Source organism: Bacillus rossius, assembly GCF_032445375.1.
Source record: "Bacillus rossius redtenbacheri isolate Brsri chromosome 4 unlocalized genomic scaffold, Brsri_v3 Brsri_v3_scf4_2, whole genome shotgun sequence".
In the NCBI taxonomy this organism is placed as follows: domain Eukaryota; kingdom Metazoa; phylum Arthropoda; class Insecta; order Phasmatodea; family Bacillidae; genus Bacillus; species Bacillus rossius.
Window position 1 is genome coordinate 38320152 of NW_026962011.1, and position 26001 is coordinate 38346152.

The 26001-nt window shown below is 37.1% G+C and overlaps 1 protein-coding gene across 1 annotated transcript in view; it reads left to right on the plus strand.

Annotated features, from left to right (window-relative positions):
- The first annotated feature begins 2124 nt into the window (after positions 1-2124).
- LOC134542124 (uncharacterized) overlaps positions 2125-26001 on the plus strand; it is a 54153-nt gene continuing 30276 nt past the window's right edge. Inside the window, exon 1 of the mRNA XM_063386090.1 lies at positions 2125-2318. Coding sequence (XP_063242160.1) covers positions 2287-2318 — 32 coding nt within the window. The 5' untranslated portion in view covers positions 2125-2286. The remainder of the gene's footprint in view (positions 2319-26001) is intronic.

The following is a 26001-nucleotide window of genomic DNA, read 5'->3' on the forward strand; positions in this document are numbered from 1 at the left end:
TATACATTGTTTCAGATACATTAAAAAACATTTTCCATTACATTATGAAGGTGTGTCTTCTACTCTTGTGCTCAATGGTGTGTACCTGGCAATAGAGCACACTGCTAAAGGCAGAAGTCTTCCACTGGAGAAAGAGAGCGAATGGCCATTAAAATGCTCACTCCAAACTAAGGATGAGTTGTGCTAAAGCTGCAGCACTTCTTAGGACCAGTACCCTTCCGTCACACGCCTAAGGACCTGTAGGCATGCGCCGAGCAAGGCGAAACTGTCACACTGTTGTAAACATGCGTAGGAGGTTATTATAACACAAGATCTTATTCTGATGAACTTAAACGAAAACATACCAATATTAGAAGCCCCCAATTACAAACACAGAATTTATTGTAATATGTTAAGTCGAAGAAATACTTTTCTTGATGTGCTGACAATCTTACCTATGTATCCAATAGTGTGCACTTTCTTCGACCCCCAATGTACTTACTGTAATTTTTCGACAGTTGATTTCAAAAATGATCATGTACATAAATCTCTCTAATAATATGGCAGTACAGAGAGTTAAAGGTTAGAAGGGCATTAATAGTAACATAAAATCGATCTGGAGACTTGATGACTTGTACAAACTAACGAGCCCCATTAATTTCGCCAATTAATTTGGTCACTGAATGTATTTTGAATTTCAGCATTGTTTTGATGACTGGACCAGAGTTGTATTATGTGTTCCCTAATTGCCTGGTCCATTAGAAACAAGAGATTTTTCACAAATTATCATTGCAATCGTGGATAAATATGCACAGAAATGTGAAGTTTTGCCTGGTGATAAATCTAAGAAATTTCCGAGCCTCTAATTATTAAAAACATAATTAACTTTAATAATGTGTACAACTGAACCTTTTCACATCGCACATATTTGTTTTGTGTAACATGGATTCTTCTGTACGTTCAAATTCCTATGTGCTTCAGAGATTTTTTCATGGTGTAGCTATTCAATATTCTCAATCCGCCCCTAAATAAAGTGAAAATTTAAAACACTTAACTAATAAAATCTGCATTTATTACGTTGAAATTTGGGTACACAAATATGATGCAAATTAAGCTACGTTTTTGATGTCAACAATTCGTTTTCTTCAGCAGTGTTATTTTTCATAAGAACTGTTGTAAAGCAAAAATTTTTTAGAAAACAGTACTGAAGGGGCCTTACGTCTCCCTAAAACTGCTTTGCTAAATGCGTATGCCACACGTTTAAGACAAACGATAACGTAACTTGATGTAAGCTTTTGGACATACGCCATTACGAAGCACATGTATGTCTGTAGAAGAAAACTACAAAAAACCAAAAGATCAAAAACACAAATTAAGCAAAAATTGCTGTTGTCAACAGGATATATACACCACATAATATTCCATAACAGGAATATGGTTAACAAACAAAGAAAAACAAAGAAAAATGGTCTAAGAGAACGAAAAATCCCCCACAAATGAAGAATTGAACCCCTAAAAAATTCAGCACAACATTTGAAACGAGACAAAAACACAACAAAACGAAAAGACGAAACAAACAATAGTTATTCAAAACAGAAACAAGCCAGCACAACAGTTGAAACGAGAAAAAACACAACAAAACGAAAAAGACGAAACAAACACAATAGTATGCCAAAACAGAAACAAGTGTTTTTGTCTCGTTTCAACTGTTGTGCTGAATTTTTTTAGGGTTCAATTCATCATTTGTGTTTTTTTTTTTTTTTTCGTTCTCTTAGTTCATTTTCCTTTGTTTTTCTTTGTTTGTTGACCATATTCCTGTTATGGAATATTATGTGGTGTATATATCCTGTTGACAACAGCAATTTTTGCTGAATTTGTGTTTTTTTTTTGTGGTTTTTTTGTAGTTTTCTTCTACAGACATACATGTGCTTAGCAATGGCGTACGTCCAAAAGCTCACATCAAGTCATGCACTCCCATTGCACAAATCTTTCAAAGATAATAAACGATAACGTACCCGTTGAGATCCGGCGTGGCAGTCGCGGAAACAGACGCGGACGTTCACTGTCGGTGGTGGCGCGGGATGAAAACTTGTCGCGGGCGGTGTGCGCGCCGGCCCGCTCCCCGGCCGCGCGGTCGCCAGCCACACCAGTCCGTGACCGTCTGTCGCGCGGTGCGGTTCGGCTCGGCGGTGTGGTGTGCTCGGCGGTGTGCGGTGCGCGAGTGTGGTGCTGTGTGGTGCTGTGTGGCGGCGACACGCGATGAAGGGCTCGCTCTGAGGAAGAAGGAACCCTCCCGCTCCTTACTCCATGGAATGTGAGACGCAGGGATCGAACCAGCGGTACGTCGCTGCCTTTCAAAACTGTTTTTCCCGCAACAATGCCTTTATTTTTTTTTGTACGCGGCAGAACGACTATTATATTGCAGGGACTCCGAACTTGGGATAAATGATTTGCATGCAGGTTACGTCAGTTCAAGTTCACCTGCCACCGACTAGATTATTCTTTGTTTGTAATAATACAAACACACAAGACATTAATCGGTCACTCAACTTCTTGCTAATAACTACGGAGGTCCAATCATCAAAACGTTCTCTGACGTCCACTCGGCGACAAAAAGTAATTAAAAAATTTGCGGGATGTTTTACGTATGAAGCACGTTAACGAGAATCTTGGGAAAAAAAACTTAAAAAAAAAAATCTTTCCCGTTTGTAACTGCACAAAAATTTAAATCCAAAAGTTTGACAACGCATCTTGACACGTTGTTCGTTCACTGTTTCATTTCTCGAAAGAATTACTTTAACAGGGCAATATTAAAGTTCATTTGACTAGGACACATCCGTAGGCCTTCATGCAAAGTTTCTTGCGTTATTTGTTCCTCCTGTGCTTATGAAGAAATCTTCATACCTAACTGGGCCCATTCAGAATCCGGTTACCGCAACAGTTGTGAAGTCAGTAATCTGCGTAGGTACATAATTCACCAAAATATGTTAATTTCAGTTGTCCAGTCACTAAGGTTCAACATTCTTACGTGTTTTGAACACAAGCCTTCATGAAATTTTTTATCCAAATCATTTTGTTGTAGGACAAATTTCTCTAATAACCAAAGTATCTCGTCAACTTGAATCTATATATAACACTATTTTTTTTTGTAAATGAAACTTAAATAATTATATAAAATTACAGATATTTGTAAATTTGTACATTTACATGAATGCTGCTCTGTCGCTACAAAATAATATGTTCTCAGTAACTCTGGGTTCGAATTCTTGCCCGGGCATTTATGCCTTGTGTTGTCCCAATACCAACATTAAAGTTATTTGTAAGCTGTTCCCAGAATAGCTTTCCAGTAATTACTGCGCTCACTTATAAGCGTAATAAATAAGTCTAATTGTTGAATATTCGATTATCTTTTCCATGGTTTAAAAATTTTATGTTTGTATAAAACATCAATAAAAAGTTTTAATTGTGGGCCAATTTTTGTAAGTGTGACAAGAAATATTTCGTTCTGTTTCCAATAATATCCTATTTAACATATGCAAAATGACCATAACAATGTGTTGTACAAATATACAATATGTTTATTGTAGAATTACAAACTATTTCATGGCAACTGGTTTCCAAAGGAATTTTTTATGTGAAAGTACAAAACACATTTTTCTGAGAAGTACCTAGCTAGGTATTTGTTACGATGTGAACAAACTTAATTTTATTTCACATATCATTTAGTTTGAACAATTAATAAATATTTTGCTACATTAAAGTATTTTTGCAATGTTTAGTTGTACTTTACAGCAATTGACTTATGTATTTTGAGAGAAGTACTTGACAGCAATTGACTAATGTATTGTGGGTGGTGTTTTGTATTATTAATCTCCCGGGCCCATGAGCTGTAATAATTACCGCGAAGAGTTGGTATTATTGGCATCTGCAAATTATTAAATCAAGTAAGGTTAATTTATGGTTTCAAAATCATATCTCATTTCCCAAAAGCAAGTAAACTTGGATTTATGGTCGCTGTTTTATTGCATGTTGCTGATTGACTGTAACTCGGTTTACACCAAACAAGAACTCGTAGGTAGGTTACCATAAGTTCATTTCGATAATGAAATGATTGAATTTGGCCCTAAGAGTATGTTGTACACTATATTATATGGCATCGTGTCCTAAATGACTAAGTATACATCAGTTCTGGTTTTATAGTAACTCGTGGAATTAAAACTGCCTGAATAAGACCAGAAATAAACAGCTCCGGTTTGTCATGTAGTAGTTCTGGATTCGAGTTCCTCCATCAAACATTGGAGTAAATATCATAATAAGAATAATCTGAACTATTTTAAGGATGTTTTGTTTTGTAGCCCATTAGTTTCTGAAGTTTACGAGTTCTACAATGAGAACACTCTTTGAAACCAGCGTGGAAAATACTTCCACACAGTGTTCTGTCCTGTCTGCCCAACATTATTAAAATAGCAAGGAAAGATCGAGATTAATGATGGCCAACTTCACTGTTTCTGAGGGCAAGACATACTGGAAACCAATCCGATGGCCTTATACAAATGAATTAATATTAAATTTCTTACAAATAATTTTTTAATGTATTATTCTGTAGAATAACCAGTAAAATCAATATGTAACTTATGGTGAAGAAACGAATAATAATTTATCTTAAAAATAGTGTAGTCTATAGTATTTACAAAACCTTTAAGTATAAGAAGAATCACCGCGAAACAATATACAAACTATAAAAATAAAATCAATCCAATATTTCTGTGAGACTATTAATGATTCCCGAAGATCCTTACACGTAGAGATGTTTTCCGTAGAAGTATTGCTGGGAAAAATTTTTCGGTAGTTCATCCGTAAAGTTTTCCAACGTGTTATACTTTCACAGAAACATCCAGATATATCTTATTTATCTTATTTACAGTTTTAGACAAACATAAGCAATTAACTTGAGTTAGCAGGTAGCAAAGAAAGACGAAATGTACTATACATATGGGCATACTCCACAGTACAGTACTCACTTTTTAATTCCAAGGTTTTTTTCATTGCACAGTAATATTAAGATAACGTACAATTTTACAAGTATGTACCAATATAAAAAGTTCGTATTAGAGGACAAATAATAAAATACTGTACACACGTACAGACTACATCATAGAAAGATTGTACTATTATCTTAGCATAACAACCTATCTTAAATTAGGTATATAAATCTATATTGTATTGAAAAAAATTTTTTTGTGAAAAATACGTAATATTTTCGTTTATTTAACCAGAAATATTTTCCACTGACATCTCTACCTACATGTCTGCAACCAAAGGCGGCTAATATACGACACTATACATGATCATATTTTTATATGTTGTAAGATTCTTTAAGCGGACCGTACTTATAGCTGATCTTAATCATCATGCGTTAGCTTCTGTATACTTCTTACATTGTGTTGATGATTTGAGAAGCCGGGCTTGAAGTCTAACCTTCAATACAAAACTATTTAAAAAAAGTGCAGAGTTTTATCCGTGCTAAAAATTATTGTACTACCGCGCAAAACAATCATTGTACTTAACTACGGTGCAATACAATCGAAATTCCACATGTTATTGCTTCTAATTAAAGGTACTGCCGTCTTTACGTGGAAGTCGGGTGATTGTTAGTTTTATGGAGTTTACGAATGTGATGTGCATATAAAACCTTTTGTTCGAAAATTTCTTGAAATGGTGCAGTGCTGTGTGCGTTTTTATGCGTGACTGTGACGGCGTAGTTCATGTTACACTTAGCAAGTTTAAGTTTATCTCTCGTAATTTCATTTATAGTATTTTTTTACAACTGCGTTGGTGGAGCTTTAGATTCGCATTCCTAAACGTTTAGGTCACACGTATGCGTGTCACGTCATACGAACTGATGTTTTACGACTCCAGAGCCAGAATGGCGTGGGGAGAAAACGCAATTTATTGTGGAAAATAAAACTCCTAGTATTATGTATGTACCTTGGAACTATTTGGTTCTGTAACTAGAAGTTACATAGATTGAGTTTTTCTTGTCGAAATATGCTTAAATGCGCAGATAGCCTATATGATATCGACTTCTGCCGGGGTCCTGGGTACGAAACATGAAAGCTATGTGCATGCGTTTTTCTCGGCATTGATTTTATTTATTTCTTTACCCTCGTACAATTCGACCGAGGGCCGGTTTTCGACAAGTACGTGACTTTCATGCGCTTAGATTTAACATTTCATATCCAACAATTGATATTATAAGTAGTATTCAAAACAAAATACTTAAAATAACTTTAATAACATTAAAATTGTTAACCTAAATTTCATTTCTATTGTACTTCTGGAACATTCTCTCAATATAATTTTTGGTAAGTCATTCCACAGTTCTGGCCGTGTTTGTAAAGGATTGTCTGTAAACTGTACTTCTATGAGCTGGAACTCTTAAGTTGTTTTGGTGTCTGGTGAGATTACCGGTATGAGTCAGTTGTCAGTTACAATATCTTATTCAATAGGTATTTAGGCCTAGTTAGTTGGAGAAGTCGCCTATTTTCCGTATGTAGTCATTTAGAACGTTGCAAATATTCTATTCAAGTTGTATACATATCGTAGGCATGTGTTCTGAAGTTTCTGAATTTTATACTAAAGAGATTTTCCTATTCCTATAAAAATTCCTGCGCAACATCTAAATGGGTAATGGATCAGCATGTCACACATATTTTAAGTACCTATAAGATTTGTTGGGAAAATATGTGTTCATTTTTGCTTTCATTTAGTATGATATTTCTTATAATCTAAAAAAGTAGGCTATTTAAAATTTGAAATTTTTTTCGTTACAGTATACATAGAATCCCTATATACTACCGGAAGAACAGATTACCTGTACATCGAACATACAGTGGTAGGAAAATTATTTTACAGGTACGAGCAAATAATGCATGGGCTGTCCTTACCACTGTTTTACTGTACTACTTGCTTTGCACTGAAGTTTTACAATCAATGTTCAATTTCGACTAAAATAGCAGTTGACAATGTCTTATTACGATATTCAAATAATTTATTCCGAAAAATTAGTTTTTAAATTATTTTAAAACTGGCGAACACTTTCAAATAAAACACTTTTAACACGCTAAAAAAAGTTAAAAATATTTTTAAAAAAATATTTTCGCCATGTATTTGAAACGATGTTATTTTCTAATACGAAAAAAAAAAGAAAAATAGTTACTTTATTCCTTTATTCTCTCTCTCCTCTGCGTGTACCTATACTCACCAAACGAGAGGAAGAGCGAGTGTGTAGCGGTGTAACTATGTACGGGCCTTACAACATCGTTTCCACTTCCCCTCTAATTGGGCGGTTAATCTGCCGCACGTGTTAAAGGCTCCGGGGGGTGGGGTGGGGGGGGGGGGGACTTTATCTTGTAAATTTCTCGGAGGATGCTGTTAACCATTAAGATCCGTTTCGAAATTGCTTCTTTTAAAACGAGAAAACACTTATTTCTTCGTCGTCGAAATAACACCTCTTATACATCCACCTGTTAAGAGAGTGTCCTTTATTTATCGCTCTCTCTATTTTTTTTTTCACTAGCTACGCTGGCATTTGCTTGTAATGAAGGTTGAACATCAGTTTTTTTTAGGGAAATCACTTCAGAGTGCAGTCCTCCGGTGACAGAGGTCGCTAAGGAGTCACGCTCGTGAGGCATGGCCGCTGCGAAACTTCAAACATTTGTGTGCACACACAGGAACACACACAAACACACACACACACACACACACGGGGTGAGGCTGAATTTTTAACGACAAACTTCAGCTGCAGGTTCGTCACGACAAAAAAAAAACTAGTTGAAGACCTTTGTACGACTTAAGGTCTAAAATGCTCCCCATAGCTGGCATACGCCTGTGAAGTCGGGACTGAACATAATCTTTATTGTAAATAATAGAGAAAGTATATAAGATGGAACACAGAGCGCCTGGATTATGTTTGATTGAAGTTCTACAACCACCTCGAATTGTATGGTTGTTGTTGCAAAATAATTTCTTTACAATATATTTCGAAATTAAAAGACGTACCACTTCGACATTATTCTAGAGTGGTTTCATAATTTGGCCAATCATTCTGATATAAATACTGCGCCCTAATATAAATACGTGCCGTGGGTTTGAGTTCCAATCACAGGCAAGGCATGGGTGTGCGGAGCCTTTTTTTTTATCAAGTCTGGTCGCCAAACCACCAAATTTAGCATCACCTGGAAATGTTGGAGGACAAAGATGTTTTGGCTGATTCTTATTCAGTTTTTTCCGCTGATTATGAATCTGCTGGGTGCCACTTTGTCACCGTTGGGCAATCGCCGCCATTTTGAAAAAATGGCGCCCGAAAACACTTTTTTGATCATATTTAATTAACCGTTGGTCTTACGTAAATTTCTGTAGTTAGATGAAATGAAGATCGTAACATTCTTAAAAAAAATGATGTGTTCAATATTTTTGATAAACTTTACGGTTTTATCGCAATGAGAGAAATTAATGTTGCAATTTAAACATTCTTTTCTTTTATTCGACCTGAAATACTAAAATAATGTCCCAAGCTGTTAATTCTTCTCATTTTATTCTGATATATTATGTTGTAAATGATATCTAGAAAAATGTTTTAGCAAATTACAATTTGAGCATTGTTTATTATGCTTATTATGAACACTAGATATGGTCGGTAGCTTGATGTGCTCAGGTGTGCTTCCATTTTTACCAGAGTCGACCTTGAACTCGGCATTACTATTTTGTTAGTTTTTTTTTTGTATGTTAAGGAATGACAGATTCTTCTAGTCGAATAGCGCCAGGTAATTTACATGTGATCGATTCCGTTCTCATAAATATTTACATATTTCCAATTACCGATGCTCTTTTTGTTTCCCGTCTCGTATTAAGACTTTTTTTAACGGATGTCTCATTTTTTGTAAAGTATATTTTACATTCTTCATCCACACTGGAATGTACTCATGCATTTAATTTATTTACGGTGGCGTACAAGAAAAAAAAAAGTATTTTAGTTTCTTAACTCCTAGCTAATACAGTGATGTTTAATTTTAGAAGGCCCCTTTCTCCCTCGTTATTTCTGTTAACCTTTGAGAATCGTAATCCTAAGAATAAAGTATACACAAAATCAATGCTAGATGTAGTTTCTGGAAACTTTTCTTATATCGTGACGAAATGAAGCAGTTTATATATATATATATATATATATATATATATATATATATATATATATATAAGGGTTTCCGCAGAAAGACGAAAGTTTGAAAACAGGGGATATTCAAGGAACTAAGAAAATGTGTCTTCAAAAACCTTGAAAACACAGGGAAATTGATAAATTGTATGCTATCAAACTGGATTAGTAATTTTACAAAAATCCTTTAAATGTCTTAAAAACCAGCCTGTAATTTAATCACAATTTTAATGAAAACCCATCGGTTTTCATTATTAAGAGAAACGATCAAATTAATAAACTGTGTATTGTTTTCTTGACTGAAGCACGATCAATAGCCATTCACCTGTTTACATCAATAATGCAGTGTTTCAGAGTTTGATGAATTGTACTGTTTTTATATTGCAGATTGGCATACATTGCATTTATGGAAAAAATAACTGGGTGTATTTTGCAGGGAAATATTTTATTGTAAATTTAACATGTTATTTTGGTTTGATTGTGTTTCGATAATATTCCTCTCGTGGTTAACTAAAATTAAAAAAAATATATTTTACCTTTGACCTACTTCTATGATCCTCCCGCAGTGTATATGAAAACTTCACCACAAGAAAGCATCGACTCACTGGCATCCCAGGTTAGAAATCTCTCAGTTAACCAACCAATGAGAAAGGAACTTTTCCCCAAGTGTGCACAGGACTGCAGAGTACACGCTGGAAGTAATTGAAACAGTCCCTAGTCATATTAGTTAAATATATATTTGTTATCTTGTAACATTAGTTAATGAAACTGGGAAAACATGTTTATTCGGCAAGTAAAACAGAGGAAACTCAGGGTAATTATATAGAGTTTGAATGGGAGAACCCTTAGTTCTAAATGATAGTTAGAAACCTGCAGAATTTGCGTTATTGTCCGGCACCAGGATGAACTTCAAACACTTTAACACAACTCGGTGCCCACTTTGGCTGCTCCCAAATTTTACCTTCCGGCCGGGTTTCATGTGATTGGTCGGTTTCGAACTTCGTAACGTTGTTCTTGGTTTCTTGTTCGAGGCGTGTCCTTTGGTCCAATGAGAACGCAGTTCACTTGTATAATGGTATGCATTCCAGCCTCTCTACAATAGGTCTTATGAAGGTCTCTAATGATTAGGGCCATGCATATTTCGCGAAAAGATTCCGAGACTAGTTATAAGTTAAAACACCGTAGCACCGTCTGTGTTCCGTGATTGGGTTAATTTCTTTCAGGTACATGCTGATTAATATCACACCAATCAGAGTAATTCAGTGCAAAAGCAAACGCGTGCTGAGTGGCTCAGTCAAAAAAGGCAACGACTTCTCTTGCAGACGGCCGCCAAATACATCGAAGAAACCGCTGGTGCGGGTATACCTTGTTGCAGTCTAATAGGCGTTCTAATTATTCGTGAAAAATGCCTGCCCCTACTAATGATAAAATATACACATTTTGAAATTAAAATTAAGATAGTTGCCTTTGTCATGTCAATTTTTTTTAAGGTTTAAAATTTGGTTTTGCAATTATAATTAGAGACCGGAAAAATTCGCCAGTTCAATGACCTGTAGGATATACTCCATGATCCTCTATGCACGCGGGAAAATTATATTTGCTCATTGGCTGCTGACTCGTGACACCTGTTAACTGGGACGCTAGTGATTCGATGCTACTTTTGTTTAAGGTTCTTAATTGGCCAAGTGTCATTCAGATAAACTTTCACTGTGGCCCAATCACTGATGCAGTATAAAGGCAAACGTTTTTGGATTCTAGTCTATTACGAAATGAATCCGCGAATTTTTCCGGTCTCTAATTAATTAGAGACCGGAAAAATTCGCGGGTTCATTTCGCAATAGGCTAAAATACAAATATTTATACCTCAGTGCTGCCTCTACTATTGGCTCACAACTCACCTGGATGACTCTGGGCCAATGAGAAACACCCAACCGAAGCTTTATCGAATCACAGGCTGCTACGTTGGGACGTTTCACAAGACAGCAGCCAATGAGTGGGTGGCATTTGACCGAGTGTACGAAGAACTATGGAGTTCATCCTGGAGGTAATTCAACCCGCGAATTTTTCCTGTCCCTAATTATAATGCGTTGTTTGAAATGATGAACGGGGAAAAAGTTCAAAAATTTAGGATTTGAATTAGTTTTAAGGTTAGATTTTCACATGTAATTGTTGTCGGAAACAGTTTGGGGAGCGTCACGGCTGGGAAGTCGCGGAGTGGGGGGAGTGTCGCATGGAGACGACAGGTTGCGACCTGCAGTGCCGCAGCGGGTGATGGATGGTTGTACCTTTGAATATATATACTGTATAGAAGTCGCCAGCCCAGGTTAAAATTTCTAATACGGTTTTGAGGTAGTTGGTTAATTCACCGCCGCAATCGCCACCATCTCTAGGGCATCGACCTGTGGTGGTCCCTAGCGGGACAAGTGTCGAACTCTTCAAACACCCCTTCCCCCTCCCGTTGAACGACGTTGAGCTGCAGTGAATGATTGATGAGGGGTGCGGGGAATGACAGCGGGCGACAGCGCTGCGCTCTAACGTGTAAATAACAACTAAGACGATACAGGGCGTTACGACAGCGCACTGCAGCGGCGAAGTTCCCAAGCTGCTCATTATACGCTTCTGAAAAACGTAGAGTAAATCCTATCCACTCGCGACTTCTATACAGTATATATATTCAAAGGTTGTACTGACGAGACAGCCTGCGCGAGGCTGGTGTCAGGCCGTCAGTGCCGCGGATTGTGTTCTATAACTGCTCGCCTCGCAACCCAGTTCTGCAACAATTACATATTTTATATTGCTCTCATACCAACACGCTTCGTTATCAACGTGAATAGTAAAATGTGTGTGTGTTTTTTTTTTTTTTTTAATTTTTAGTGGAATTCGGGTGTAAAAATTATATAACCACGATAAAGTATTTTTTTTTAATAAAGCGTTTTGGAGCAAAAAACAGGTTTTTGGTTCGAATCCCATGTGAGACACGGGTTTGTAGTCTAATTTACTTACCTAATCTTTAAAAATAATCCAAAATAGAATATTGTAACAAACACAAATTAAGATATACTTTTTTTTTTTAATCGAATGTAAACCGTGAATAACCATTTTATTTCTTTCTAAAGAAGGCGTTGACTTTGTGAATTTGCGTAATAATCATTGGACGTGTTAAGTTATTTAAAAATTGTATTGGATTTACGTAGATGCATGTATTTTTTCGCGAAAAAAAAATCTGATTGCTCATTAGCTTGTAACAAGGTATGCCCGCGCTAGCGATTGTGCCCTTGTGATTGGCGGCCGTCTGCATGAGAAGCAATTGCCCTGTTTGGCCGGGCCATCCAGGACGCGTTTGCTTCCGCAGTGGATGGCCGTGATTGGTGTGCTGACAGCAGACATGTTACTGGAATAAACCCAGCCAACCACGATACACAGACAATGCTACAAAAAAAAAATTTAACGCACAGCTGGTCTGGACATCTTTTCGCGAAAAATATACGGCCCTAAATATGCAGTTGAGAACTTATAGTGGTGGTTATTTTCAATGCACAATGTACGGTAACCAAAGTTTTAATAAAGTGAACTGGGCTAGTTGCACCCACCAACTATTATTGGCTTTTCTTTTCCGCAGTTTTTTCAGTACAGTTCATACACTGCAGTATCTTGTCTCCGTGTGTCTGTCATCTCTGAACATAGAACTAGGAAGTCACTATCCGGCGTAGCTCCTATGAGTAGGGGCAGGCATTTTTCGCGAATAAATCTGAACGCTTATTAGACTGCAACAAGGTATACCCGCACCAGCGGTCTCTTCCTTGCGATTGGCGGCCGTCTGCGAGATAAGTCGTTGCCTTTCTTGACTGAGCCACTCAGGATGCGTTTGCTTTCGCACTGAATTACTCAGATTGGTGTTGTATTAATCAGCATGTACCTGAAATAAATTCACCCAATCACGGAACACAGACGGTGCTACAGTGTTTTAACTTATAACTAGTCTCGGAATCTTTTCACGAAATATGCATGGCCCTGCATGAGCAACGAAGTTTTGGAACATCGTAGAACCATTTATTTTTTATATGTGCACTATTATTTAATTCCGTAACTCAAACATTACTTCTAAAACTATGGATCCCTCTGAACTGGGGCCATAGTCAGCTTAACACTATCAACAATTTTTCACCTTCAATTTACGAAGAACTCTGGTAACAAATTATCTTGGGATCTTCACGAAAATAATATTAGCGTATTATCATAACATATAAAAATGTATCAAGACTTCTTCGAAAACACCCTTATTCTACGTGTGTGCTTACACTTAAAACAGAACTCAGAAGTCTAAGACGACGTATTTTATGCAAGGATCCAGATATCTGACATTACGAATAACCCTTCGTTTATTTGAGGCTAATTCTTACCTGAAAAGTCCGAAAATTTACCTTAATTTCTAAGAGTGCAGGATGATTCATGAGGATATTCACCTTCTTCTTAGGTTCTGAGATACCGTGTACTGAAGTTTGCAACGTTTGGGTCTTTGTTGGCTTAAGAGATGTAACTCCAGTGAGCCGATAATAGAAGTTCCTTGGGACGTCTGTGATTCGCCTGAAAGAAAACACTGTCTGTAAGAAAATAATTCCACCAAAACCCCAGGAACTGGAAGAAGATACACAGTGTTTCAGGAATATCTTGACACAAACATTCATTAATAGAGATTGGAAAAATTCGCGCTTTCGATGACCTTTAGGATGGACTCCACGATCCCCTACACACTCAGGCAAATGCCACCTGCTCATTGGCTATTGACTCGTAAAAAACTGTCAACTGGGACGCTTGCGATTCGATACTTTTTTGGTTGAAGGTTTTCCATTGGCTCATAGTCCTTCAAATAAACTGTGAGTCAATCACAGAAGCAATATAAAGATACAGTTGTTTGGATTCTCATACCGTGAAATGAATCCGCGAATTTTTCCGGTCTCTATTCATTAAGCTGGTAAGCCAGCAGCTTTTAAACTTAATGGAAAATGTGAGACGTACATATCGCTACGATAAAAAAATCGTATAAATCTAAAATTCGTATTTTGAGATGTAATATTTGTGATGCAAGTAACTGTTCAGCTGGGACCATGTTCGCGGGGAACTGACTGTCCGCGCTATCGCCACCTGCCGGTGCCGGCGGGCTGATTCGCCAGTCAACAAGGCCGTGGATCGATGACGCCAGCGGCGCCTAATCTAATGGAATTAAAGTGAGGTTAATTAGGCCTTTAAGCCTTTACGCCTGATAACCTGTTCTCGGGACCAGATACGCGTGGCTTTTGATATTTAACCATTACGAGCCAATTCTCGCGAATAACGTCTACGCGGTCGTTAAAAATAACGAAAATACTTGGTACATCTTCACAAAAAAAGGATACTTTTTTTTTAGCACTAGCAGGAAATATTTTTCGTAACACTGTAAATTATTTATTGTAATTTTACAAATATAATTTCATTATGAAGAACAGGTCTAAATGTATAATACTTAGTTTGTCTTTGGAAAGGCAAATGTAAATAAAACAGACAGGCATACTAACCTCTCAGCTTAGCACAGTGCAAGTATCAAGATTTAAAAGCAGGTAATTCATAAGTGTGTTTAAGTGTGATACACACTGTCATGAAATTGTACTGTATTTTGTCAATAGACAATTTAATAAGTGTAATTTTTTTTGATAACACCAGTTATACTCTTTTATTATAAATTACTGCATTACTGTATGCTTGTGCATATTATCTCTGTGAAAAATTGTATGTTAAATACTCTATGTAATTAAATGTTAGTTTTAAAACAAGAGCAGGGAAAAATAAATGAAAGTTATTATTAAGAACATTGAGTTTTGGAAAATATATTGAATTTAGAAGGCTGAAAAGGACTGTCCTTTTTAATGTGATAATATATTTTATTAATTAAAGTCTTACACTGAATTCAAAGGAATATCTACGGATAAAGATTGAAGAATGTAAACTTAAAACTTGTAAAAAAAAACATTAATAGACGATTAGCTAGATGAAGATTCGCTGCTTTTAAAATAACTCTAACGTATACTACTACAGGACTGAATCATCATTCTTCAAGTTCAATAGCTTCTGTTCACTGCTATGAAAGACTACAGAAATTAATATTTTGAAGATTTTGTATTGATTGGATATTTCTACAATTGTATGTATGGTGATGATGTATTGTTGCTTCAGGTATATGTGTGTATAGTTAGTAATAGATTATTATTGAAAAATAAGTTAGTTGTATCCAAAATTATTCATATTATCATTGATTTCTGTTAAAGTTTGTATAATTTCTAATTTAAATTTAACTTTGATTAACTTCGTTTATTGCACAACTATTCCTGATAAACTTAGTATTTTCCCTCAGAAGTCCTGACCATTTTTTGTTTAAATTAGTCTTAGTGCTATTTTAAATGAGCTAGCTTTGTTTATTGAGGTTAATTACTGTTTTGAAAAATTAATTAATTTTTTAAATATCGTATTATTTAACTATCAACCATTAATTTTGGATCCAAGTAATTAATTAATTTAAAATTGTTTAATTTTAATTATTTTTATTGAAATATTTTCCTTTTTAATACTGTATTATTCAATTGGAAGATTTCGGTAGATACAACTAAATTAATTTGGCGCTTATTTCAGTTAAGTGGTTATATTGCCTGAACAGTAATTTTAGATCAGTACTATTTTACCTTCCCGGGCCTTTTGGGGTAAATATGTAGTTTAGCGGTATTTGCGAAAAAAAATGTTAAAAATCAGAAAATACTTTTATTATATGCTCTTTAACTTCCTCATTTCATTAAACCCGGCGGAGATAAGAAATTCTAAATACTTTAGGAGATATCGAATTTTTTAATTTTCATAGTTGGGCGAAATTTGTTGAAAAACATTTTTAAATTCCGAAAATACTTTTATTCTATGCTCTTTATCTTCCTCTTTTCATTAAACCCGGCGGAGATAATAAATTTTAAATACTTTAGGAGATATCGAATTTTTTAATTTTCATCACAATACCTGTGCATTCATGCGGCGTTGACAATTGTTTCTTGTTTACGAGTATGATTTTTTTTTTTTTTTTCGCGACGTGGGTGAACGACTACATCATTTTCTACTAATGGCAAAGGAATTGTACCCGCCTCTAACTTAGGTGAGTTTTTAACGTTTCAAATTTTAATGTTTTCTTTGTTATTTGGATTTTGTTGCGCAAGTAATAAGTAAAAAAAAAATTACGTGAGTTCCTACTGTTCATCCTTTCTCCCGGTTTGTTAGGTTAAGTTAGTTACATTATAAATACTTTAAAACTAAATAACCATTAAAATTAATTCACGTTTTTTTTAATGTCCGCTTAGTTTGAAAGTATTTAAAATGTAACTGACCTGACATAATCGACCATTTTAATTAATTAGGCATTCACGAACACACGGCAAAATAAAATAAAAAATTGCGCGGTCGAATGATTGCACAGGTCTTGTATTGCAAAATAAGAACGGCGATATCTCCTGAAATATTTCGAATTTCTTATCTCCGCCGGGTTTAATGAAAAGAGGAAGTTAAAGAGCATATAATAAAAGTATTTTCGGATTTTTGACATTTTATTTCGCAAATACCGCTAAACTACATATTTACCCATTTTGGTTATTGAGACACGTACAGAAAGATATCCCATAGTTATTAAAGTTTAGTTTAAATTTCAATACTGTGGTAAAAGAGGATGCGAAGGGGGGGGGGGGAGGTAGGGATTTGCATAATGTATCTGTGTATTTGAATAGACAGATCCCCCCCCCCCCACCCACCCTTATGACTGCTGCTTGAAAAACAAAATGCAAATAGCATTAATATATCTTTGTATATGTGCGGTGCTGCATTTCTGTGTTTATGACCTTTATGACTTTGCATTTATCACTTCAATAAAATACTCACCTACCTAGTTTATAAGAACCATGCATAAGAATTCTGACACCATTGTTACGTGATATCGCAATGGAGGCAATCACTGTGTAGTTATGTGGTCGATTTGTAAATAATAGTCGTGTAGTCTTAGCTTACAAAAATGGCAGATAATGAGAATTTTAATATCTGTTGATATTTTAATAACATGTTTTTTTTAGTGACTTTTTTTTTTCTTGAATGGAAAGCCAACATCTACTGAGAACGAAATCTGACAAATCTAGAAACAAAATTTCTCGCAAAATAATATGATCGATCATATGCTATGCCTGCGCTGGCGATTGTTCCCTTGTGATTGGCGGCCGTCTGCAGGAGAAGCCATTGCCCTGTCTGGTCTGGCCATTCAGGACGCGTTTGCTGCCACACTGGATGGCTGTGATTGGTGTAATTGACAGTAGAATTGTGCCTGAAATAAACCCAGCCAACCACGAAACACAGACAATGCTACACAGTTTTAACACACCGCTGGTCTGGAAATCTTTTCGCGGAAATTAAATGGTCCTACGCATTTGGTCTTTATTTAGGCATTACACAATTCCTTTGAACAATTCAAATATATTTTATTATTAATTATTATTCTACAAGTGTGAACCCCAACTACAAGAGACTTTACTGCTGTAGCCATAATCAAAAGTAATTATTTTTTATCTATTTTTCATTACGAGAAAAAAAAACATTTAATTATTAAACTTTTCAAATGATTCTGTGCCTATGTCATGGTTATATTTGATTTTTAGAATTTTTGTCTGTAAAGTATTTTACAAGATGTTCAAAAAAATCCTAGAAATAATTGAGGTTTTCGGTTAACCCGGTATGTTGACTGATTAACACAAGGCCTTCCCAATTATGAAAAAGTTAATATGACCAAAGTACGTGATTGTTCGTTATGAAACACAATTTTCACGTGCATCCAGGAATTCAAAAAGCGCAAGGCCAATATCATTATGGTGGTGATTTGTTCGGCCTTTATGTATTATCGAGTATGTAAATGTTAGCCTCGAATGAATCACAACAATTATCAGAAAAGTCGTATATTTTATCGTAAAAATTTTTTTAGTTACGTGACACGAGAAGGTTTTTGTTATCAAAGAGGCACGATTGGAGCGCAGCCTTTGATCACGTCTCCTCTTTGCGCCGCTGGAGATGAGAGGCCTCGCGAAGTCTGGCAACGCCGCGTATCTCGCGCATCGCATCTCGCGTCGCCTCGCGGCGCGCGCTGATTGGCTCACGCGCCGTGTAATCACTGCTACGTGGCCGCCTCGCACTTGCGAGGGCGCGAGATTGTAGTCATGGCCTGTTCGTGGCATTGAACTAACTGTCTTCTGCGCACACAGCAAAAAAAAAAATTCTTTTATTTTTTACCTTTGAAAAGCAGTCGCCATGCTCAACACATGGTTATTTTTACACAAATGAAATACGCTTTTCAAGATAATACTGAGTACTACTTACGAATAATTAGCGCATAATTAAGTTTTTATTGATGTTTCATTCAAGCATAGTTATTTTAAACCATAGGAAAAAATGATAGAATTTTCTATATTTGGACTTTATTTTGTTTACTATGCTTGTTAATGCGCGTAGTTAATACTGGAAAGCTATTCAGGGAACGGTTTTCAAATAACTTTGGAGGTACTGGAACAACACAAAGCATAAGTTCCCGGGTAATAATCCGAACTGGAGATCTGAAAAATTCGCGGGTTGATTTCGTGTTATGCTAAAATTCTAATAATTATACCTTAGCGTTGCTTCTGTCATTGGTTCACTGTTAATCTGGAGGACTGAGGGCCAATTAGAGACACCTACTCATAGAAGTGTCGAATCACAGACCACCCAGTCGAGACGACTCACAAGTCAACAGCCAGTGAAGAGTTGGCATTTGCCCGAGTGTGTAGAGGATATTGGAGTCTATCCTGGAGGTCATTGAACCCGCGAATTTTTCCGGTGTCTAATCCGAACCCACATTCAAACACATTCAAATTAAAATATTAGACAGCGCAAGAATTCCGTGCAAGGAATTAAGTCATGGAAAAAAAAAAACGGCTCAGACGAGACAGTTTCAACAATAACAGTAAATGCAGACAGACAACAAAACGCAGACAACACACCAAATATACGATCACAACGATGAAATTAAACAAACAGATGCCAGTTACAGAAACGTCGTAACTGTTTTGTCACAGGAAAGCTATTGTGTTCGTCGGCGTTGTGTCGTTGTTTTTTCCATAATACACGTTTAGGTTCATCATTGGGTTCATCTGTTTTAGCTACAATAAAAGCTGATTTAGGCTTTTTTTTTCTCTTTCGGTTTAGGTTTTAATTTTTATTTCTTATTTTGATTTTACAAATTTTTTCCCCATGACAAACATTGGAAAAAACTGCAATGGCGTATGTCCAAGAAATTGCATCATATCAAAATTCCCAATTGCATGAATAATTTAAAGAACGCGACTTATTCTGATACATGGTGACGGTAGCGTGGGAAGTGACTTCAGCTACTAGTGACAGTCGCTATAGCTTCAAGGTCCGAGGTTTTTTCGTATCGACCGAGGATTGAACCAGGGACTGAAATCGATCTACGCACTCAGTATATTAAGGTGATTTTTTTGACGTGACAACGTCTAATAAATCGATGAACGCCGGCTGCACGTACGGAAAAGTGTCCCGTTACGCACATTGTCCCGTCACGCCGTGCCCCATTACGCTCATTGTACGCTTGCGCCGCATCTATCTCTCTTCCACTCGATTGGAACAACCATCGATTTGACTTTTTCGAGGCACATTAAACTTGAAACACTCTATTCGTTTCCTACTTTTCCTATCATCGTCCTATCCTTAACAGAATAACACAGATTGGAAGAAGTTAAATAGCTAAAATGCATAAAAGTTATAGTTAAAATAATCTCTTCGTTAAAGTAATAAACATATTTGAATTAATGAGTGCAAATAAAAGTAAATTTATCAATTAAATTGTAGATTTAATTTCACTCCTTCTTTGTATCCATACAAAATAGTGATAATTCAATAAAAATGATTCAATTTTATTCATAAAAGTATGCAATCATTTCATCAATGTTTTGGTATGACGTCACGTTAAACTATCGTCCGTAAACCAACTTTACAGACAAACAATTTTTTTTTTATGATTTTAGATTTCTTGCATATTTTTTTAGTGGGATTTACATTTTTTCACTATGGCGACCAAGATGGATGAAAAGATGGCAGTCTTGCTCGACAGCTGTTCGCGAGCACACGTGGTGTCTTCGCTGGCGCGACCTTCCCGTCGGTCTGCGGTCTCGAGACCAGCGCTTGTGTCAGACACTGACACCCTGCCAAGGGACTCGATGTCCGGAGACGGCCAAATCCGCGTTGTTCTGGTACCGGCCTGGACTCCACAAACCGTGTGCACAACCAAGTCATAGGTCAGTTTTAAATCGAATGCTGCCACGTTCCACTTTCTCTCCGGGTCACACGTAATTCGGTGGTCTTAACGCAGAGACCGGAAAAAAAAATTCGCGGATTCATTTCGCGATGGGCTGAAATTCAAATACGTGGACATTTGAGCTGCTCTTGCTTTTGGCTCACTGTTAATCTGGGTGACTCTGGGCCAATGAGAAACCTAGAATCACAGTATTATGTTTGAAAGATTTGTGCAATGAGAGTGCATGACTTGATCTAAGCTTTTGGACATATGCCATTGCTAGAGACCGGAAAAATTCGCGCGAATTCATTTCGCGATAGGCTAAAATACAAATCGTTATACCTCACTGCTGCCTCTGCTATTGGTTCACAACTCACCTGGGTGCGACTCTGGGCCGATGAGAAACACCCAACCAAAGCTTTATCGAATCACAGGCTGCTACGTTGGGACGTCTCCACAAGACAGCAGCCCGATGAGTGGGTGACATTTGACCGAGTGTACGTAGAACTCTGGAGTTCATCCTACAGGTAATTCTACCCGCGAATTTTTCCGGTCCTAGCCATTGCTAAGCATCACAGGCAAACCAGTTGGGACGACTTACAGGTCAGCAGCCAACTGGCGTTATTTTCCCGATTATGCAGGGGACTGTATAAGCCTATCCTGAGGGTCTTCGAAATCGCGAATTTTTTTCAGTCCCTGGTCATAATATTTTATTAAATGTCTGTGATTGGCTTACAGTCATTAAGGCCCTTGAAACAATATCAAAGATCTCAAGTTTACAACCATATGCAGACTAGTCTTTCTTTAAATAAAAGCGCAAATTTTGCATGTTTCTAGGCATAGAAGCACAAGCTCTATAATAATTAGAGATGATGATTTATAGCGGAAATGTTTTTTAAGGAAAACCTGTGTAAACTCTCACAATTATGACTACCTCTCTATGTAGTGATCACTAGCTACTGTTTCACATTCAGTTACATTAATATTTATGCGGAGGAGGAAGGGTGGGGAGGGGGGGATAGCCGCCGGAGGATGGCGCACGCGCAGAAGCGGTCATCAGCTCCCGGGACCTCTTCCTGCACCTGGACAGGATGTCTGCCCCCTTCCCCCGTCCACACCTCTCCCCGCGGCCCCACCAAGCCTCCTCTTCGGCGGCGTCCGTCCGCAAGGTCTGTCCGTGTACAGGGTGAGTCTGAATTCGTCCGACCAGCTTCAACTGCAGGTTCATCACGACAAAAATAAGTTGAAAACATCTCTAACAACCTAACCTATGGTTAGAGACCCGGAAATTTCGCGCTAGAATGCAAACCTTTACACTCTCGCACTGTGTTCACGATTGGCCCGCAGTTGTTTGGACACGCCCGTCTACGACCGTGAGCCAACGATGCCAAGCTAAGGAGAGAAGTAAGCGAATCGGGTAGTGCCGAATAGCAAGGATAAAAATGATCTCGCTAAGAAATCAACCAATGGGAAAGTAAACATGGGTCGAGCACACCTATAACATTGAATTCTATCCTGAGGACAGAAGAATCCGCGAAATTTCCGGGTCTCTACCCATGGTCTAAAGTACTTCCCGAGGCCGGCATACGTCAGTGAAGTTGAATAAAATTTTTATAGCAAATAATAAAATATTTAAAATGGAACACTTAAGTGTCTGGATTAGATCGAATGATTTTATACAACCACAAAACAATTTTTTTCATTAAACAAAATAATTTAATTGAAATAATCGGGGGAGTAACACGATATCGATATTTCCAACTTATTTCGTCGAGACCTGGAACTCGTCGGTCGAATTCAGACTCACGCTGTATAACGTTGTACCTATAACACAATCTATCTACTGGCGTTTACTGCAAAACTGTTTCCACTTGATTCCGAAAATTACTTGAATTAACGAATGCCTGAACTTAAGGTCGCGTCCATATCGAGGTCATTAGAGATTCTGGGAGATGGTGATATGGGAACAAAGCATTTTGACGAAATGAATATAATTTCGTGGGAAGAATCGTCTCACATCAACAGACGTCACGTTGGTAGGAATCAAGTGATCGGACCACTCAACCCTAAATATATATATTTTTATGTCGTTTCAGAATTTTGAAGTCAATATCTATAAATATAAAACCAATGAAGTAGGATTTTTTTTACAATATATTTTAGTTTCTCTGGTAAACACAAACACCCCAACTACCCTTTGTAAGTAAAAAATAAAGGAAGAACATAGATCCGCGATTATTTCACGCACTCTTTTCGCTTATGTTCTCTGCTTGAATGTGCGAATTTTCGTACGCTCAGAGGGGTTTCATTTGAACTGGGTCGAATTTTATTAGTTTGCCACGCGGGGGAACTTCAAGTCCCGTTTTTGTACCAAAAATTGGTTGTCTGTAAAGTCGGTTTACGGACGATAGTTTAACGTGACAACGTCATAACAAAACATTGATGAAGTGATTGCATACTTTTATGAATAAAATTGAATCATTTTTATTGAATTATCACTATTTTGTATGGATACAAAGAAGGAGTGAAATGAAATCTACAATTTAATTGATAAATTTACTTTTATTTGCACTCATTAATTCAAATATGTTTATTACTTTAACGAAGATATTATTTTAACTATAACTTTTATACAAGTTTGCTATTTAACTTCTTCCAATCTGTGTTATTCTGTTAAGGATAGGACGATGATAGGAAAAGTAGGAAACGAATGGGAGTGTTTCAAGTTGGATGTGCCTCGAAAAAGGTCAAATCGATGGTTGTTCCAATCGAGCGGGAGAGAGAGATGGATGCGGCGCAAGCGTACAATGAGCGTAACGGTACACAGCGTAACGGGACATTTTTTTTCGTGCGTGCAGCCGGCGTTCATCGATTTGTTAGACGTTGTCACGTCAAAAAAAAAGAACAAAAAAGTCGAGCATCACGGCAGCACGCTGCCAGACTGTGACGTGCTCCGCCTGCTGTGGCGAGGGGGCGGGAGAGAGCACGCCGGCAGGGGTTCCACTCCACATACCGCCGCGAGCCGCAGCGGCCTTCACCTCCGGGGACAGACCCCCGCCTCCCTCCGCCCCGGGTGCTTCTCACGGACTCCTGACACTCCACAGTCACCTGCCTGCCTACCTACCTACCTCCTTGTGCTGCGGGTCTAGATGTGTTATCAATAGAGACCCGGAAAAATTCGCGGGTTCAATGACCTCCAGGATAGACTCCAATATCCTCTACACACTCGGGCAAATGCCAACTGTTCATTGGCTGCTGACTTGTGAGTCGTCACGACTGGGTGGCCTGTGAGATTCGACACTTCTATGAGCGAGGGGTCTCTAATTGGCCCTCAGTCCTCCAGATCAACAGTGAACCAATGGCAGAAGCATCACTAAGGTATAATTATTTGAATTTTAGCATAACACGAAATGAACCCGCGAATTTTCCGGGTCTCTAGTTATCAACGACGCGTGACTGGAAATGCGTGAATGTGCGTGGATTTGTATGAATTATTGGTAGGGACCGGAAAAAATTCGCAGGTCCAATGACCTGTAGGATGAACTCCATAGTTATACGTACACTCGGTCAAATGTCACCCACCCATTGGCTGCTGTCTTGTGAGACGTCCCAACGTAGCAGCCTGTGATTCGATAAAGCGTTGGTTGGGTGTTTCTCACTGGCCCAGACTCATCCAGGTGAGTTGTGAGCCAATAGCAGAGGCAGTACGGAGGTATAACTATATGTATTTTAGCCTATCGCGAAATGAATTCGCGAATTTTTCCGGTCTCTAGTTATTGGTTATTCTTTAGGATAGTTTCATCTTGGTCAGTAGTTATACAATATTCTGTCACGATTTTTTTTTTTTTTAACAGTGGTTAAAATTATTGCATCAGGTAAATTTTTTTAACTTGTTTCTAATAATTGCAATTTTTATTTCATATTTGATATATCATATGCTAGATCATATTATTTTTTTACGTGCTATTTTTATACTTAATTTATTTGTTTCTAGTAATTTGTTTATTTACTTTGCACTGAATTGTATTTCTAGGTTATTTTAATTTTGTGTCTTAGTTAGGTATGTTTTTCCCCTTCATCTATTTAAATGTACCTACTTATATGTTTATGTGGTTAAGAGCAAGACAAGGTGGCTCGCCTTAACTTTGCCACATTAATGAGTCAATGAAATGAATAAATAAGTAAATACATATACATTTTACTTGACGAAAACCTTGTGTTTGGAGCACAAAATCTTCCGCACAACAAAGTACATCTTAGTCAACGGTTGATTGTTTGCGGACAAAAGTGTTAATGAAAAAAAAACCTCTTTCAGTAATAAACGAGCTGTAAACCAGCCGCAGTTTGTGGTGCGCGGAGATGTGTTTGAAGTGGTTGTGTTTGGCGCCATCAATGTTCCCCCGGTTAGCCTGCCGTTGTAAACAGGGTCGTTAACAAGAAGCCATTCAACAAAAACTCCGTCCCACCCTGCTGATTTTCTGCGTTTGCGTCGCAGTAAAAAAGGGTTATTTTTACTTTTACATGATAAAACGTTTTTTTTTTTTTTTTTTTTTTGGAAATTATATTAATGTTTCTCTTTTTCGTCTTCCCCAAGTTATTCGATGGGTGTGGGGGGATAAAAAATCCTGGCACAAAATACAACAAATCCTTTTTGTGTTGTAATTATGTATAAAGACCATTCTGAAGTAATGAAGAGTACTGGGTAATTTGTTTAGTTAGCTATGCAAAATTGTACACAAAAGCCATACAAATGAACAAAACATTTTCGCAAAGATAATCACTGTCGATCGTACTTATGGATAGAAAATTTTAGTCACGGGAACGTGCGCTGTTAAAGATTTAACCTTTGAATTTGCGAAGAACGCTGGTTACAATTTATCAACGGATCCTCGAAAATTTACGAATATATTCGAAAAAATTACGGACCATAAACTAACTTTAATTTGAACATTATCTTGCAAGAATTATCTCGGCGAGTGAATCAAATACAAAAAAAATAATTCGTTGTCTATAAAGTTGGTTTACGGACGATAGTTTAACGTGAAAACGTCATAATAAAACATTGATGAAATGATTGCATACTTTTGTGAATAAAATTGAATCATTTAGTCAATTGTAACAAACTATTATTACTGCACTCGCCGACAGATGCTACTTTTTTTAATAATAAAAGAATAAATACTTGAAATTATACTAGTAATCAGATTTTTAAAATGCAAGAATAATTAACCTTAACTTTGCCGAAATTGTTGTTGTAATAAGCAATGAAAACCACTTTAACTTTTCACTTCACTTTATAAACAGTCGACGAAACAGTTCACGTGTAGATGTAAGTTGTGTGCTGCCGCTGTCTTTCTTCTCCTCGGACGCATATGCCAATCGAGTGGAAGAGAGATAGATGCGGCGCAAGCGTACAATGAGCGCAACG